Below are 18,946 nucleotides of genomic sequence, written 5' to 3' on the forward strand. Positions count from 1 at the left end.
CTGTATGCAATTATTTCCCACAGCTGATCCTCAGGGTCTATGACCTTCTAGAAACTTTCCCTCGAACTTCAAAAGAGCCCCCCTGTCTCAACGAGGGTGCCGCACCGGGGCAGAGAAAGGAAGAGATAAATGTAAAGGCAAAGGGACCCCTGACCTTTGGGTCGAGTCGCGGACGACTCTGGAGTTGCTGCGCTCACAGGCGCGGGTGGGCGTGGCTACCTGCGGAATAATGGACGCCCCGCTCGGCCTACCAGGTTGAGCCGCGGTCTGCGGAGGCAGCCAATGATAACGAGCCCTTCTCCAGCCAATCGGCGCGCTTCCGTCGAAGGGGAGCTGGCGTCGTCAGACTGCCTCTTTCCTTTGCTGCGAGAGTGGCGTCGTTGGCTGGCGGGTGGGAGGCCGTGTCTCTTTAAGAATGGAACGCGGAGCTCCGTGGGCTGCGGCCGAGGGTACATTGTGACGTCGCCGCGCCATTGTGACGTCGAAAGGGGACCCCCCCACCCTCCAAATAAGAGGCGCCTGCGAAGCCGGAGGAGGAGGAGGAGGAAAGCGGACGGAGCTCTCTCCCTTCTCCATTGTGGCTCCCGCCCTGGGGCGCCTCTGGGATTCCCGCGCGCTGCTTCCCCCGGCTCCCGAGCCAGCCCTTCTCGCTTTCAGCCATGCTGACCAGAGCATGGACTCCGCGGAAGGCGATGTGCTGTCGACGCGGGAGCAGCTCTTCCACGAGCGGGTCCGGGAGTGCCTCGTGAGTAGACGGCCGGCGGTGCGGGGGTGTTCCCGGGACAGCAAAGGCGCGCGGGGGGGGGGAGTTGGGTCACAGAAGAGTAAGCGACTTGCCCCCCCCCTCCAGCCTGCACCCCAGACCCCATGTTCTCGGGTGGTCGCGCGCCCGGAATTTCCCGGAGACACACTGCGTGTCCGGGGAAATCCGGACGCATGGCCACCGACGTCGGTGGTGCCGATTTCCGCTTAGCATAGCTAGAACTTTGGCGTAAATAAATAGCTCGACAACTTTTTCGTCCGCCGATTTTCAGCCTTTGAAATATGGGAAGCCTAGACCTGGGGGGGGGGGGGCGGTCAGCAGCGCTTACTTCCCGTGTAGACCCGGTTGGGATGGTACCGTAGGCTGCCTGACACACAGGCTGTGAAGGGGGCATTGGCTGGCGAGGCGGAAAAGCCCACGATTTTCAGGTAGGAGAGAGCAACAAGTCCCGTCAGGCCGCCTCTGCGGTGAAACGTCTCTCCAACACAGAGGATTGTGCTGTCATAACCTGGTAGTTGAGAAGGCGGGTTGAGAAATTGAGGTCGAGCATGTCACTTGCAGAGTTTTGCTCGCTTAGAGATAAGCAGTGAGTCAACTTATTTACGGCGGCTGAGACAACCGGAATCTTCTTTTCCCCCCGTTTGTTTTTATCTCTGTTTCTCGTGGAGTTCTTAAGTTCGCAACGACATAATCTGTAATTATGCAGTAATTAAAAGACTAAATTAATGTCGTTGCACAAAGTTGTTCTTTTTATTTGAGTGACTTATTTGTGTGTGCCCCCCCCCATTTGTTGTTGTTGTTGTTTAGTCGTTTAGTCCTGCCCGACTCTTCATGACCCCATGGACCAGAGCACGCCAGGCACTCCTGTCTTCCACTGCCTCCCGCAGTTTGGTCAAGCTGGTAGTTTCAAGAACACTGTCCAACGATCTCGTCCTCTGTCGTCCCCTTCTCCTTGTGCCCTCCATCTTTCCCAACATCAGGGTCTTTTCCAGGGAGTCCGCATGAGATGGCCAAAGTATTGGAGCCTCAGCTTCACGATCTGTCCTTCCAGTGAGCACTCAGGGCTGATTTCCTTCAGAATGGAGAGGTTTGGTCTTCTTGCAGTCCATGGGACTCTCAAGAGTCTCCTCCAGCACCATAATTCAAAAGCATCAATTCTTTGGCGATCAGCCTTCTTTATGGTCCAGCTCTCACTTCTGTACATCACTACTGGGGAAACCATAGCTTTAACTATACGGACCCATTTATAGAGCTGCCCTCATAACAGGAGTTCTTGGGACAACTTCTGTATCTAGAATAACAGAACTGTGGAGTTGAAAGGGACCACAAGGGTGATATAGGTCAACCCCCTGCAATGCAAAAATATTTTGCCCATGCTCTGCTGATTGAGTCTGCTGAAGCCCACTGGGTGACCTTGGCCCAGTCACTACCTCTCAGCCTAACCTACCTCACAGGGTTGTTGTGAGGATAAAAAGGAGAGAGGGAGATGCGTAGTATACCACCTTTCGCTGCTCGGAGGAAAGATGGGATATAAATATAACAATGGCTAATCATTAAATACTGACCTGACCTGACCAAGGCAACCCAGCGAGCGTCACAACCCAGTGGATATTGGAGCCCTAGTCTTCTTGCCCAGGTCCCATATAGTATTTCTCTAGAACCATTGGTGTACATTGTACTTTTCTGGTGAGCAAAAGCAGGCTGGTCTCCGCTTTGAGAAGCCTAGAGTCTAGCTCATGGGTAGGCAAACTAAGGCCTGGGGGCCAAATCCGGCCAAATCGCCTTCTAAATCCAGCCCGCGGACAGTCCAGGAATCAGCGTATTTTTAAATGAGTAGAATGTTATTTAAAATGCATCTCTGGGTTATTTGTGGGACCGCCTGGTGTTTTTACATGAGTAGAATATGTCCTTTTATTTAAAATGCATCTCTGGGTTATTTGTGGGGCATAGGAATTCGTTCATTATTTTTTTCAAAAAATAGTCCAGCCCCCCACAAGGTCTGAGGGCTGGTGGACCGGCCCCCTGCTGAAAAAGTTTGCTGACCCCTGGTCTAAGCTGCTGACTGCTTTTGTTTTGCATTCTCCAACAGCATGTTTGGCACGGATGAGTTGTGAGCTGTATGTGTGTGCCTAGATAGCTGAAATAAGAAGCATTCGTGGCTGTGGGTCTTCCTGACCAAAAGAAGTCTGGTGTCATGGGCTGGCTGAGTCAGGGCTGGGCAGGCCAGACCATCTGCAATGTTCAAATACTTATTCCAAGCTGGTTCATGAAAGCAGAAGGTTGCATGTTTGTGTTCATTTCTGGAGGATTTGTGTGTGCGTGCATTTGATTTGCCCTTGGTGATGATACAGCAGGTGGTCTAGTGCAGGAATAAGGGAACTATTCCTATTCCATTCAGCCCAACCAGCGACGATGGGAGCTGTAGTTCCATAAAATGAAAGGCTGTTGTTTCCCCATCTCTGGGCTTGAAGTTTCAAAATTTTATCAACTGCTTGTGCCTCCATTTTCAAACGGCATCTTCTCTGACTGGGTAACCTTGAGGCATCTTAGCCCCACCTTCAAGCTTTTCTGGCAATTGGAATAATCGTGGCTTGCTTCACAATAGAGTATGTGACAGCAAACATCTTGCCTGTGTTTTCCTTTGGTGAACTGGTCGCTTGGCCTTTGTGCAAATAAAGTTGGCATTTCCAGATCGCAGGCTGGGTACTTCTCACTGTACCTTTTGAAAACAGAATTGGGAGAGGTAACAGCCATGTTTTTGTGTCTTCCCGCTTCCCCTCCTGGTGCCTGTCTTCCTCTTCCACATACTGTGTGACCTCCTTAGAGTGTTTCCTAACAGGGGAGGAAGGAGGAAGAGAGAGGAGAAACTGTCCTTAACATAATTTCCCAATTCAGATGCCATTTTAAAGGTGTGTGGGAGAAACTCTAGGGTGTGACCTGGCCAGGATGCCAACCTCTAAGAAATGCATGCAGATAGATGGCTATCTGTGTCTGTGAAGGACTGGCATACGTGTCCCTGTTTTGCTGTTAAGTTGTATGTTTGGGAGGCAAAAGTTGCTTAGCCAAACAAGCCTCAAAGGTGTTCTCAGCCATACTGACACTTGCTTTCAGGAGCTTTCTCTTTTCTGTGAGCTGTACATTCGAATGAGCGTTTGTTGTCTTGGTGTATTTCTGAAGTTCAGAAGATCAGGATCTGAATGAAAGACCATTTGGGAACGCCATGCACACTACTTTCAGTGTCTAGAAGGAAGGGCAAGATACAGCTGTAAAAAAACCTGCCGAACGGATTAGTAATTAATTTGACAGTGTTCTTTTACATAAACTCTGTATATGTTCCATTCTCTGATAAATTTTTCATCTGCAACGTCTCTTAACCTGATAGTCTCACCAGTTCAGCGTATTCCCTTAACTGGTTTTGCCAATCTAGTTTAGATGGTATATCCTATCCTTCCCCGTCTTTTGCAATTAAAATTCTGGCTGCTACAGTGGCTTACATAAATATTCTCCTGAACTTTTTTGGAATTTCATGACCCATAATTCCTAGCAGGAAGGCTTCAGGGGTTTTTCAGGAAAGAGCATGTAAACATTTTCTTAAGCTCGTTGTAAATCATTTCCCAAAACTGTCTAATCTTTTTAGAGTGAATCCATGTGCTTTCAGCCTCCCTGCATTTCTAACATAGGCTTGTCCTGGATCTAAATATTTTAGCTAACTTAACCAGTGTCAAATGTCACCTGTAAAGCATTTTCATGCAATTCTCTTTTGAACTGTAAAGGTAAAGGGGGCCCTGACCATTAGGTCCAGTCGTGGCTGACTCTGGGGTTGCGGCACTCGTCTCGCTTTATTGGCTGAGGGAGCCGGCGTACAGCTTCCGGGTCATGTGGCCAGCATGACTAAGCGCTTCTGGCAAGCCAGAGCAGCACACGGAAACACTGTTTACCTTCCCGCCGGAGCGGTACCTGTTTATCTACTTGCACTTTGACGTGCTTTTGAACTGCTATGTTGGCAGGAGCAGGGACCGAGCAACGGGAGCTCACTCCGTTGCAGGGATTCGAACCGCCAACCTTCTGATTGGCTAGTCCTAGGCTCTGTGGTTTAATCCACAGCGCCACCCGGGTCCCTCTTTTAAATTGTAGCATGCTGTAAATTTGATGTCTTCCCGCCAGAGTCACGATACACACCTCTTATCATGCCTTCCCCCCTTTACTTGGAAGCTGCCAGTCTTGCAAGCCTTCTTCATAGGAGACTTGCACCAACCCCTTCAACTTGTGAATTCCCCTTTCCTGAATCTTTTCTAGCTCTACATTGAGCAGAACTTTCCCTAAAGCTGTGCTGCTTTCACCATGGGGGAGTAGCCTGTGTTAAACCTCCATTAGAAACTCTCCTGGACTTTCTCTCTCTCTCTCTCTCTCTCTCTCTCTCTCTCTCTCTTTAAATTATTTATTTGGTTTTCAAATTAAAATTTTTACAATCACAAACATACAACATAAAGACAAGATTCCGAAGAATCTCCCGGACTTCCCTTCTCCCCTTTGTGGGTCCTATTATTCATCCTTTCCTCTTGCATCTTTTATAATACAGTGGAACCTTGGTTCCCGAACGCCAAAAACCTGGAAGTGAGTGCTTCCTGTTTCAAACTTCTTTTGGAACCTGAATGTGCGGCGCGGCTTCTGCTGAGTGCAAGAAGCTCTTGCAACCAATGGGAAGCTGTGCCTCGGTTTTCGAATGTTTCAGAAGCCAAACGGGCTTCTGGATTGGATTTTGTTCGAGGAACGAGGTACCACTGTAATCCAAATCGTTTCCATCTCCATTATATCCAAAATTCACCGTTAAACGACAAGTGTTATTTGAATCCTACGGACGATTTTCACTGTTTACAATGGTTTTTAAGGTAATGGCCTTTCTCTCTCTTTGTCCCCCGCCCTTCCCCAGATTTAAGTCAAGTCTCTGCTGTGTCACACAGGGACCTGAGGTGAAGCTTCTGGAATGCTTGCTAAGAGTTCCATTTTGGCACCTGATGCACAAGCAGCTCAGTTTCCGAGTGCTGGGTGGGATGTTGATGTTTTTTCTGGTGGCAGCATTTGCAAGAGTTGCATCTCTATTTGTGGCCCTGTCTCTGCCCAGAGACAACTCCGCATGCAGCTTATGCATGATATGAGGAGGTTGGCAAGCCGTGAGATTCCTGGCATCCCTCCCTCTCTGGTGCAGCGAGTTCAGTCTTCCCAACGTGGCTTTGTGTGCTAAAGGTTAGTCCGAAGTCCCATCTGTGGACTCTGGAGCGTTAGCAGGGATTTGGAGTTCTGTAACGGCTTCAGTAATCTGCTTAGCCGGGATAAAACTGGGGAGTTGCGTAATACAAGTGTATAGCTCTAGAGCATGGGTAGGCAAACTAAGGTCCGGGGGCCGGATCCGGCCCAATCGCCTTCTCAATCCAGCCCACGGACGGTCTGGGAATCAGCATGTTTTGACATGAGTAGAATGTGTCCTTTTATTTAAAATGCATCTTTGGGTTATTTGTGGGACATAGGAATTTGTTCATTTTTATTTTTCCCCAAAATATAGTCTGGCCCCCCACAAGGTCTGAGGGACAGTGGACCGGCCCCCTGCCGAAAAAGTTTGCTGACCCCTGCTCTAGAGGGCCATGTTGGCAGAAGAAGCGACCTTTAAATGTGTGTGTTTTCACTTGGGAGGAGCCGGCGTTGAGCCACTGGGATGTGTTGACAAGCATTCCTAAGGAATTTAGTCTAGGGCAGTGTTTCCCAACCTTGTGCCTCCAGCTGTTTTTGAACTACAACTCCCATCATCCCTGACTAGCAAGACCAGTGGCAAGGGATGATGGGAATTGTAGGCCAAAAACAGCTGGAGGCACAAGGTTGGGAAACACTGGTCTAGGGTTAGGCAACATAATTCCCTTTCCTTTCTTGCTGGACTACAACTCCCATAATTCCTGACAACTGACTTATGCCAGCTGGGTCTGATGGGAATTGTAGTTGAGCAACATCAGTGTTTTTAAATTTGCCGGGTGACAGGCAAATTTTGTACCTGGCTATTGGCTGCTTGCGACCAAGTGAAGATGCCCGGGGGCCAGGATGGCGCCTGACTTCTCCACCAGTTGGAGGTGCATGCCTGGGAATCATTGGATCTGAACTGTTTTCACACACTAGCAACATATCCTGCAGAACTCTACCTGTTATATTGCATCTGCACAATCAGAATGAATTTCAGGAACGAAACAGTAGTATTGGGGGCAAAAGGACTTTTGAGTCATCTGGCTCCAAAATGGCAGCTAGGCATTCTGATTTGGGGACTGCAGCCCTGGTTTAAGGAGCCATTTGGTGCTTACCACATACAGTGGTACCTCTGGTTATGTACTTAATTCGTTCCGGAGGTCCGTTCTTTTTTTTTTTAAAAAATGTTTATTCAAGATTTTAAACATTATCACCGAACACATATAAACCCATCCCCCAAAAAACAATTGTCAGGGGTGCCTCAGGTCCCAGCTCACAAAGGACCAACGCCAGTGTCTCTTTATATACAAAGGTCTTTATTGAAGTTCATTGTTGGTTTTACATCCGTGGCGCGCATCCCTACGTCTGTAACTCTAGACCGTCGAAGCTCCGTCTGACTCTTCCCCTCCCCTACACCAGTTTAACACCCAAGCTTTGCTCCACCTCTTCCTCTGCTCTTTTCTCCTCTGGGTCCTCCTGCCCCCCGGGGTTCCACCCCTCCTGGACTCTTCGGAGGCGGATTCCTCTGACTCCTCCCCCTGTCTCCGGCGGGCTTTGGGACCTGGCTCCCAATCCGGATTTTTTGCTGACCTGCGCGCCTGCACATTTGAACTTGGCGCGCGCGCCCAGCCGGCCACTTTCCTCCTAACGGCTACACTGCTCCTGTCACTGCTTCCTCCTTCGGAGGGGCTGGCTGGAACTGACCTCCGCTCCGCCCCTCCACTCTCCGACGGAGGCGTGGCCAGTTCTGACTCTCTCTCTCTCCCTGCTGGAGTGGACGCCGGTTCTGATCTGTGGGCTTCTTCCCCCCCGCTACGCTCTGGCAGGGAAGCTGGCCCTGATCTCCAGCTGCCGCTTGGGGACTCACCGCTGGCCCCCCTTGCCCTGACCCTGGGCGCCTCTTTCTGGGAATCTTCTGATTCGCTGGAGAGACTCATGGAATCTCCCGGGTCACTGTCATACCCTCCTAAGCCCCCCTCAGATTCCTCCCCTTCGCTCTCCAACTCCTCTTTCCCCTTTGGCTCTGCCCCTGAGCCCCTGACAACAATAAACAAAGAAAAACACATAAAAAAGAAAAACATACAACATCAAAATCAAATCCTTAATATCCATACTTTCTTCACCTTTTTAGACTTCCTCACGTCTCTCGTTCCTGCATTCCAAGTTTATAAAGTTCTAAACAGCAAATTATCACCTTGTTTCAATTCTTATTTTGTATTTTTCCAATATTATGTCTCTAGTTTTAAATACATTAACCAAAAGCTTGGATATTTAACTTAGGCATAATGTTAACTCAAAATTTGACTTTTTCTCAAATTTCACCTATTCTCAAATTCCTTTCAACTAGCTTACTGATGCCACATTTATTTTTGTTCTTGCATCTTTCTTAACACTCATACAATTTACAATGTTTTTGTAGGTAGTCCTTGAATTTCTTCCAATCCTCTTCCACTGCTTCTTCTCCCAGGTCACGGATTCTGCCAGTCATTTCTGCTAATTCCATATAGTCTATCAGTTGCGTCTGCCATTCTTCCAGCGTGGGCAAATCTTGGGTTTTCCAATGTTTAGCTATCAGTATCCTTGCTGCTGTTGTTGCATACATAAAAAATGTTCGATCTTTCTTTAACACCCTCTGGCCAACAATGCCCAGGAGCAAGGCCTCTGGTTTCTTAGGAAAGGTATACTTAAATACCTTTTTCAACTCGTTGTATATCATTTCCCAGAACCGGAGGTCCGTTCTTAACCTGAAACTGTTCTTAACCTGAAGCACCACTTTAGCTAATGGGGCTGCCGTGCCGCCGCTGCGCGATTTCTGTTCTCATCCTGAAGCAAAGTTCTTAACCCGAGGTACTATTTCTGGGTTAGTGGAGTCTGTAACCTGAAGCGTATGTAACCTGAAGTGTATGTAACCTGAGGTACCACTGTAATGAGTTTTTAGCGCTGAGCATATGAGGGGCACCATGTTGAAAACATAAGAAGAGTTCTCCTTCATCAGGCCAAGCATATTGTCCTGCATCTCTACAGCGGTACCTCGGGTTAAGAACTTAATTTGTTCTGGAGGTCTGTTCTTAACCTGAAACTGTTCTTAACCTGAGGTACTACTTTAGCTAATGGGGTCTCCCGCTGCTGCCGCGCAATTTCTGTTCTCATCCTGAAGCAAAGTTCTTAACCCGAGGTACTATTTCTGGGTTTGTGGAGTCTGTAACCCGAAGCATCTGTAACTCGAGGTACCACTGTATAGTCTGTTCAAAGAAGTGACCACATGCATCTGAGAAGGTCAGAAGCAGGGCATCAGGGCTGTAGCTCACTGGTCCTTAAAGGTAACTGGCGTTCAGTGGCATACTTATTCTGATAGCTTCTAGCCAGCTAGCCATTCCTGTCTAATTGGAGGCGATAGACCAATCTCCCTTTAATTTATGTCATTTCTAAAACTGAGGAGTAAGAATAGGCTTCGGCAGGAGATCAGATATGGGGTGTGTGTTGAACTGTAGGTTGGTTGCATCCCCATGTTTGCTTGTGTGCCATAATGCTACTTTTTGCACTTCTAAAAATCCAGCAAACATTCAAACACGAGAGGCATGCATAATTCATCCCCTTGAGCCATCCAGATACTGTAGTAATCGTTGAGCCAGCTTAGGCTCAGTGGTTGTGTTCCATCGGCTGCTGCAGGCATGCTTTCAGAACTGTTGACCTGAAAACGTTATACGATGTGTCTTTGTCGTAAGGATTTATTCCTGCATTGCTGCCGTCTCATGTTCTCAGCAGTGTTCGAAATTAGCTAGGCGCTAGGCGCATTTTGCACCTGGCTTTTGACCACTTGTGACCAAGTGAAGATGCCTGGGTGCCAGGATGGCATTTGACATCTCTGCCATCTCTGCATGCTGGGGATTATTGGTTCTGGACTGTTTTCACACACTAATACCCCATGCTGTAGAATTCTGTCAGTTATATGTTATCTGCACAACTGGAATGAAGTTCTGGAACCAAATTGGCTTTTTGTGTGTGCATCCTGAGCAGGAGCAGTCCCCATTAAGAAAAAGAGGTTGGAATAGGCCACTATATATGTGGACTGTCCCTGGATCAAGTGACTTTTCTTCTTTAAGTTCTCGAAGCTCTTAAACTAGCTCAAGGTTGTCATCTGAACTAGCCAGATGTTTGAGAATTGATCACAGTCAGCCCATCATTTGAAAAATAAGTCTTTAGGGGCGTCTTGCCCCCAAATGGCAACTAGACAGTCTGTTTTGGCGACTGCAACCTTGTTTCAAGGAGCCATTTGGCACCTAGCTTATACAGTGGTACCTCGGGTTAAGAACTTAATTCGTTCATTCTTAACCTGAAACTGTACTTAACCTGAAGCACCACTTTACCTAATGGGGCCTCCCGGTGCCGTCGCGCGATTTCTGTTCTCATCCTGAAGCAAAGTTCTTAACCCGAGGTAATATTTCTGGGTTAGCAGAGTCTGTAACCTGAAGCATACGTAACCCGAGGTACCACTGTATACAATGAAAGAAATTTGCCGTGCAACATCGCTCCTCCATTCTCATATACATCAATGAGCCAGCCCATAGTCTCAACAGTGGGGTAGCCAACCTGGTGCTCTCTAGAAGTTTTGGATTTCAGTTCCTATCAGTTCCAGCCTAGCATGTTCCTACAGCCAGGGATGATGGGAGTTGTAGTCCAAGAAGATCTAGAGCAGGCATAAGCAAACTCCGGCCCTCCAGATATTTGGGACTACAATTCCCATCATCCCTGACCACTGGTCCTGTTAGCTAGGGATGATGGGAATTGTGGTCCCAAACATCGGGAGGGCCGGAGTTTGCCTATGCCTGATCTAGAGACTCCCAGGTTGGCTGCCCTTGCTTCAAGGACACTATCCTGCTGTCTGCTATCTGAAAGCGAAGAAAACTTTTTGGCCCCTTTCTGAGTGTCGCCCAAAGCCTGCACTGGTACCATGACCTCAATTCTGTGAAAACTGATGTGTAATAATAATAATAATAATAATAATAATAATAATTTATTATTTATACCCCACCCATCTGGCTGAGTTTCCCCAGCCCCTCTGGGCGGCTCCCAATCAAGTGTTAAAAGCAATACAGCATTAAATATTAAAAACCTCCCTGAACAGGGCTGTCTTCAGATGTCTAATAAGTTCAAGTAAAGTCTTTGAGGTGCCACAAGGCTCTTGGTGGTCTGTGTTGAAGCTAAAACGACCAATGCAGTTGCCCCCTCTGGAAATGGTTCCCAGGGATAAAAGCACCTTTTGTTTTATAGCGGTTGTTAAGCAAGAATAGGTAAAGGTAAAGGGAACCCCTGACCACTAGGTCCAGTCGTGACTGACTCTGGGGTTGCTGCGCTCATCTCGCTTTATTGGCCAAGGGAGCCGGCGTTTGTCCAAAGACAGTTTTTCCTGGTCATGTGGCCAGCATGACTAAGCCATTTCTGGCGAACCAGAGCAGCACACGGAAACGCTGTTAACCTTCCCACCGATGCGGTACCTATTTATCTACTTGCACTTTGACATGCTTTCGAACTGCTAGGTTGGCAGGAGCAGGGACTGAGCAACGGGAGCTCACCCCGTCGTGGGGATTTGAACCGCCGACCTTCTGATCAGCAAGCCCTAGGCTCTGTACATGCGCACAATTTCCTGAGGGCTGTCCGTCCAGAGATTAGTTAATGGTGGCTGGTCATGATATATAGATGGAGTTGCAGGCTCCAGCTGATGTAAAATGTAAAGTCAGTTCATAAAAGTATAGTCGTACCTCGGCTCCCAAACGCCTTGGGAGTCAAATGTTTTGGCTCCCGAACGATTGAAAACCGGAAGTGAGTGTTCTGGTTTTCAAATGTTCTTTTGGAAGCTGAACGTCCGACTGGGCTTCCGTGGCTTCCGATTGGTTGCAGGAGCTTCCTGCAGCCAATCAGAAGCCACGCTTTGGAAGTTGAACATTTTGGAAGTCAAACGGACTTCCCCAGTGGATTCTGTTTGACTTCTGAGATACAACTGTACTACTGAAAGAATACTTTATGTACTGTTGGTGGGAATTTCCTCTAAGTTCTACTCATAGAGTAGACCCGTTTAAATTGATGTACATCACAATGTTAGGCACATTAATTGTCATGGGTCTACTCTAAGCAGAAGTTAGTTGAATGCTATCTTTTCTCTGCTCCGCTCCCCCTGGGTTAACCCAAAAAATAGGGGAGACATAACATTGTGAAACCTTCCGCCCATCCTTTTGATGAGCACAAATTGTGCGCCTTTTCTCCTACAGCCCTGATTAATCCTTTCAGTAGCAGCTTCCAGACTTAGCAGCAGATGGAACCTTTTGTAAGAACAGCGAAGAGTAATTTTTTTAATGGACCGTGGAATTTGGTGTTTGTGCAAAGCAGCCTCCAACATTGATTTTAAATGATGGATTTTGACAGCAGATTCCAGTAAGCCTTTTAACAAGCAAAAACCAGAAACCTCTGCCTTAGGACAGTCAGTTCAAGGGTGTCCCAAGCATTTTACAGCTGATATAATCCTGTTTCATAGGCCTCCATTCTTCCAATTGTCAAACTATTGCTCACCCAGGTTACATATGCTTCAGGTTACAGCGCTAACCCAGAAATAGTGCTTCAGGTTAAGAACTTTGCTTCAGGATGAGAACAGAAATCATGCTCCGGCAGCGCAGAGGCAGCAGGAGGCCCCATTAGCTAAAGTGGTGCTTCAGGTTAAGAACAGTTTCAGGTTAAGAACAGACCTCCGGAACGAATTAAGTACTTAACCCGAGGTACCACTGTATTTGCTTTGAAGCCTCAAAGTATATGTTGAGGATAGACAATACATCCAGGAGTTTATCAATAAAGTGTAGAGTGTTTTGAAAACTGAAGTAGATACCAATATTTTTATTGTAAACACCAAATTAAACATGTATTAACAATTTCTGCTAAAACTGTGGTATTAACAATGTGTCACTTATGTGAATTGCGTATTAGTTCAAAATAATAAAAAGTGTTGCTGGCCCGCCACCGTGGCGACTAGACATTCTGTTTTGGCGCCCATAACCCAAGTCCCCAAAGCCATTTGGCTCCTAGCTTTTCTATCCCAGTTTCTAACACTGCCTCCAGACCAGGGGGTCAGCAAACTTTTTCAGCGGGGGGTCCGCTGTCCCTCAGACCTTGTGGGGGGCTGGACTATATTTTGGGGGAAAAATTCCTATGCCCCACAAATAACCCAGAGATGCATTTTAAATAAAAGCACACATTCTACTCATGTCAAAACACCAGGCAGGCCCCACAAGTAACCCAGAGATGCATTTAAAATGAAAGGACACATTCTACTCATGTCAAAACACGCTGATTCCCGGACCATCTGTGGGCTGGATTGAGAAGTCGTTATTTTCCTACCCATGCTCCAAACACTCACACAGCATTGGTCCCTGACACAAAGAATTGTGTTATCCTTTTTGCCATCTGGAACTGAACTCCAGGCCTTGCTGCGCTCTGAGGTAAAACTTTGTGGGCTTGGTGCTGCATAGCACATTTCTCCCCCAGCCAAAATAGATAAGCATTTGCAGTCATCAGTGCCGGGCACCTGGGCTCATTGATATTATTAAAATGGTCTGTGGTGAGATCTGTGCTATAGGCATAGCCTGTGTTGAGGTTCCCAGCATAGTTGGTTTTGCACTTTGGAACGGGCCTTTTGAGAGTACAAGCAGTTTGTGGCTCGCAGAATAGCTGACTTGGCAGATGCTCTGGCTGCCACCGCCACTCCCAAATAAATGCTGCACATGGAGTCCTTCTGCCGGAATAGTTGGATGTGGCGGCCAACTTGAAGGATGGGCAAATGGGGAGGCTATGCACTTTATCCCCCAACTTGGGAGTCTTTGTGGGGGAATGGAACTGATAACAGGAAAACTCACTTAGCATATTCATCCAGAGCTTCAAAAGGCAAAGTGATATTCCTTTGTTATTCCTATCAAGGACAGCATTGATAGCTTTTCTTCCTAGTGTTGAATTCTTCACGATGCCTCTTTGCCAGGCACTCATATTCTCTACCCTCACAGAACCTTGCTTGAGTCACCGGTGTGTGTTCTGCTCTACTTATTGAGAGAAGCCGGTAACCTGCTGCATTCTTGGTTTGAAATGTAATGTCATTGTGTGCCTCAGTCTCAAAACAGGGCTGTGTGCAATCTACAATTCCACAACGGCACCATGTTTGTTAATGGTGACAATTTGTTTTCTGGATTGCAGAGATCGGCATCTTAAACCATCTCTGCTCTTAATTTTAATCTCTCTCTCTTGTTAAAAGCAAGCTTCTACCCAGCCTCTATTGCTGTACAAGCTGGTTTAGAAAATGCCTGATAGTTTTGGAACGCAAGTGGGGTTCTGAGCTGGAGTCATGCACATGCATTTTGCTTTTTAGTGCTTCTGTGAAGACAATAAACCTTTTTCCTGATGATCAAGGTGCATTTTGCAGAGCCAAAAGAACTATTGAGACCAGCATGGTCTTCCCAAATATAAAGCATTCATATTTCCCCCTTCCAGCTTCTAGGCATCTGAAAGAGTAATTCTGCATTTAAAAAAGATAAAGGTAAAGGACCCTGAAAGTTAAGTCAAGTTGCGAATGACTCTGGGGTTACGGCACTCATCTCGCTTTACTGGCCGAGGGAGCCGACGTTTATCCGCAGACAGTTTTTCTGGGTCATGTGGCCAGCATGTCTAAGCCACTTCTGGTGAAACCAGAGCAGCGCACGGAAACACCGTTTACCTTCCTGCCGGAGCAGTACCTATTTATCTACTTGCACTTTGATGTGCTTTCGAACTGCTAGGTTGGCAGGAGCTGGGACTGAGCAACGGGAGCTCACCCTGTCGCGGGGATTCGAACCGCTGACTTTCCAATCGGCAAGCCCAAGGGGCTCAGTGGTTTAGACCACAGTGCCACCCGCGTCCCAATTCTGCATTTCGTTTTGTGCAAATGCCATCTGAAGCAATAGTCTCCATTTGAGGGAGAGCACAGGTATTTGGGTATCACTTGAGAAACTGGAAGAGGCAGTTGGTTGCTGAGACCTGTTTTTCCCTCCCACACTCAGATTCTGAACAGTTGTCCTGTTTTTATTATCTTCACTGCTCCCTCCACCCATCCACAACAGGCCAAATCTCCTGAGCCAAACTCCTTGCTTTAGCAGAGACAGCGTGGAACTCCAAACCTGAACTTTCAGCTTCTGATTACCGTACTTGCGTGTTCTTGCGTCAGCGAACATCTTACTGCATACAAATATGCAGAGCAATAAAAAATTTTTTTGCATGCCAAGATAATTTCCAGTGGTTCTGAAAGAAGTTCAGAAATCTGATGCCAGAGGTCAATGCTGATAGGCATGCTTATTGGAAGGTTTAGTGTTCCAGGCATAGCAGGTTTCTGGCTGGCTTGAACTCTTGTCTGTGTGTATTTGTGTAAGCAATGCTGGCTGGCCGGCTGGCCTTTGGTTGCCCTACCACACGGGTGTCAAACACAAGGCCCGCGGGCCGAATCCGGCCCGCCAGACCTCATCATGTGGCCCGTGTAGCGGCCGCCAGCCTTCACCTTTTATTCTCGCTTTTTTTTTTTTGACACAAGAAAGCCGCCTCTTCAGCGCATGCGCGGCAGCCTACAAGCCAGAGAACGTCTGCCCTCTAGCGGCGCCAGCCGTTCTACACAGGAAACCTCCACTTTACATGCATTCAGGAAACCTATGTTTCTGCTTTCAGAGCTAGTTATTACTTACATTATTACAAAAAACAGTAATAATTGAATGCAGTGACAATAATTTATGATAATAAAGAGTGGACACATAGTCCTACAGATACAACCGGCCCTTTGAGGGTGACCAAACTGCTGATGTGGCCCCCGATGAATTTGAGTTTGACACCCCTGCCCTACCAAATCAAGTCTTTCAGGTCTTCTGTGCTTCTTTGTCTTCCTTCCAAGTCAGCTCCACCTCAGCAATTCAGCAGGGAAATCAACCCTCAAATAGGATAATGTAACTAAGGCTGCCCTAAGTCCAGAATTTTCCGGACGCACCTGCGATTCATCCTTCGGAAACAGCATCTGGGTGAAATTTCCAAAAATCAGAAAAAAATGTCTGGGGAAACCCAGGTATATGGCAACCCATGTAGTTTTCTTGGCAAATTTCCTTAAAAATAGCTCAAAAACAACTGTATCTGGATTTCCATTTTTTGAAATATGGCAACCCTAATAATGTAGAGATCCTCTTATTATCTAGACACTGGTCTGTGTCTTGTTCCCAACCTCTCCCTCAAACACAGGAGTAGAAATCTGGGGCTCTCCAGATTTTTGTTTTTCTCAACTACAGTTCCCATCATCCTTTACCATTGGCCGTGACAACTGGAGCTGATGGGAATTGGAGTCTGAGAAGCTTTGGGGAGCCACAAAGTTTCCCTACCCCTGGAGGCAGGCTCTTCAGCGGTCTTCCGATAGTTATTGGCTAGCACCTTGCATACATTATTTTTAAAAGGAGGGTAGTGTTGCATTAAAACATTAGAAACTGTGTGTCTCAGAAAGTTTTTGCAACGATTTTTTCCCATAGGAGTGAAATTGTGTAGAGGTGAACATTTTATCACAGCTTCATCTTGGCTTCAGTTGGGCTAGGGCTGTGGGGTAGGCCGTACAATGTTTTCCTTGTGCGTTCCCAGTAGACGTCAGTACGTTTCTGAGCACAATTCAAAGTGTTGGTGCCGACCTTTAAAGCCCAGTATACCTGAAGGAGCGTCTCCACCCCCATCATTCAGCCCAGACACTGAGATCCAGCGCCGAGGGCCTTCTGGCAGTTCCCTCACTGCAAGAAGCAAAGCTACAGGGAACCAGGCAGAGGGCCTTCTCGGTAGTGGCACCCGCCCTGTGGAACGCCCTCCCATCCAATATCAAAGAGTTAAACTACCTGACATTTAGAAGGTATCTGAAGGCAGCCCTGTTTAGGGAAGTTTTTAATGTGTGACATTTTAATGTATTTTTAATCTTTGTTGGAAACTGCCCAGAGTGGCTGGGGAAACCCAGCCAGATGTGTAAGGTACAAATAATAAATTATTATTGCATTCGGAAACGTTAACTTCAGGGCATCTTTTAGAAGATTCTAAACAAAACCACTCCTACCTGTCCTGCTGCATAGCTCTCAGGTGTGCCACTTCCCAGGCAGGACAGTCTACCCTTATAATATAATAATAATTATCAAAGCTCAAGGATGCCCTTTTGGTGTGAGTTGACTGTTTGGCACTTCCTTTTAAAAGCATAAGCCCCGGGAGAGACCAGACTCTTAAACACAACATTCTGGTCTCTGCAAACACCACCCCACCCAAGCTTTCATTGTCCAAATGTTTCCAAGCTCCTGAAACACTGAGGGCTAGAAACATGGCTTTTATGTTTTCTTTTTTTATAACCCTACAAAGCAAGCTGAGCTGCCAGAGTTCTTTGAAGCTGCTCCCTCTGTGGTTTATTATTTCGGTCCTCCGGGTGTCTGATGCAAGTCTAGAGAATTTGTTTTGTTTTGCTGCAAGGGTTACAGCTTTTAGTTGATAGGTTTATTGGCATGGGACGTTGGGTTTCCCAAAGGCATTTGGAGAGGTGCTGTGTGTGTGCGTGTGTGTGTGTGTGTGTGTGTGTGTGTGTGTGTTGGTGAGTGTGTGTTGGTGAGTGGGGTCTGCAACAAATAGTTGCAGTGTGGAATTGCTCCTGTTCAGGTTTCCAGCCATGCCGTTCCATTTTCCTACTCCCACTCCAACAACAATTAGTATCCCATGTCTATTCAGCACACACAGTAGGATGTTTTCTGTCACACACCCCTGCCAGCTTTTTCACAAGACTTTTTAATACAGTGGAACCTTGGTTCTCAAACTTAATCTGTTCCGGAAGTCCGTTCCAAAACCAAAGCGTTCCAAAACCAAGGCACACTTTCCCATAGAAAGTAATGCAAAACAGATTAATCCATTCCAGACTTTTAAAAAACAACACCTAAAACAGCAATTTAACATGAATTTTACTATCTAACATGACCATTGAGCCATAAAATGAAAACAATAATCAATGTACTGTACTATAAAATAAAGAAGACAGTATTGTAGATGATGAAAATTAAAATTATTTTTTTTCTTACCTGCACTGATGATAGTCGTTGTTTGGATGGGGGGGCTTTTATCTATTTCCGCAGTCATACAGTCAATCAATCAGTAGCTGAACTGGGTTCCACGCAGTCACAAAAACAAATTAACTGAAAAAGCCTCAAAAAAAAACCAACCGCAAAATAAATAGCAAAAGAGGCAAACTTAATCCGGTCTGGATGTATGTTTGACTTCCGAAATGTTCGAAAACCAAGGCACAGCTTCTGATTGGTGCAGGTGCCCTGGAAACAATAGCCGACAGCCGCATCGGATGTTCAGCTTCCAAAAAACGTTTGAAAACCGGAACACTTCCAGGTTTTTGGTGTTTGGAAACCATGTTGTTTGAGAACCAAGGTACCACTGTACTTCTGTAAACTTTGAAGTGCCCCCCCCCTCGCATTTTGGCTACATAAGAAGTAGCACTCAAAGAATTGTGTCTGTATTAGTATATATGTGGCTCCACAATTGGTAGGGGTACAAAGTGACTCTGTCTGGGAACCTGGTTTGAGGTAGTGGGTTTATTGCCAGCCAGATGGGTGGGGTATAAATAATAAAATTATTATTATTATTAGGTGGAGGCAAGTGGCAGTGACCTCCTATGGCATTTTGCAATGTTTTTATAGATCTGTTTCTAGTAATCTTCCCCTCCAGAAGAGGCAAACCCAGCCCTGCCCTTGAAATTTCTCGCTGCTGTGAAGCGTGACGCAAATTCAGTATTGTGTATTTTTGTGGGTCATAATTTGGGGAGCCAATAAGGGAGTAAAAAGCAGGGTGTGAACATGCACTCCTTTGCAGCTCAAGCTCTCTTATTTAGGGGTAAGGTTCTGGAAC

The 18,946-nt window shown here is 46.7% G+C and overlaps 1 protein-coding gene across 1 annotated transcript in view; it reads left to right on the forward strand.

The window, feature by feature from the left end:
• The first annotated feature begins 342 nt into the window (after nt 1–342).
• Nucleotides 343–18,946, forward strand: part of LMBR1L (limb development membrane protein 1 like) — a 54,131-nt gene continuing 35,527 nt past the window's right edge. Inside the window, exon 1 of the mRNA XM_028712190.2 lies at nt 343–745. Within this exon, the coding sequence (XP_028568023.1) occupies nt 674–745 (72 nt within the window). The 5' untranslated portion in view covers nt 343–673. The remainder of the gene's footprint in view (nt 746–18,946) is intronic.

This window comes from Podarcis muralis, chromosome 2 (genome assembly GCF_964188315.1).
Source record: "Podarcis muralis chromosome 2, rPodMur119.hap1.1, whole genome shotgun sequence".
Classification (NCBI taxonomy): Eukaryota; Metazoa; Chordata; class Lepidosauria; order Squamata; family Lacertidae; genus Podarcis; species Podarcis muralis.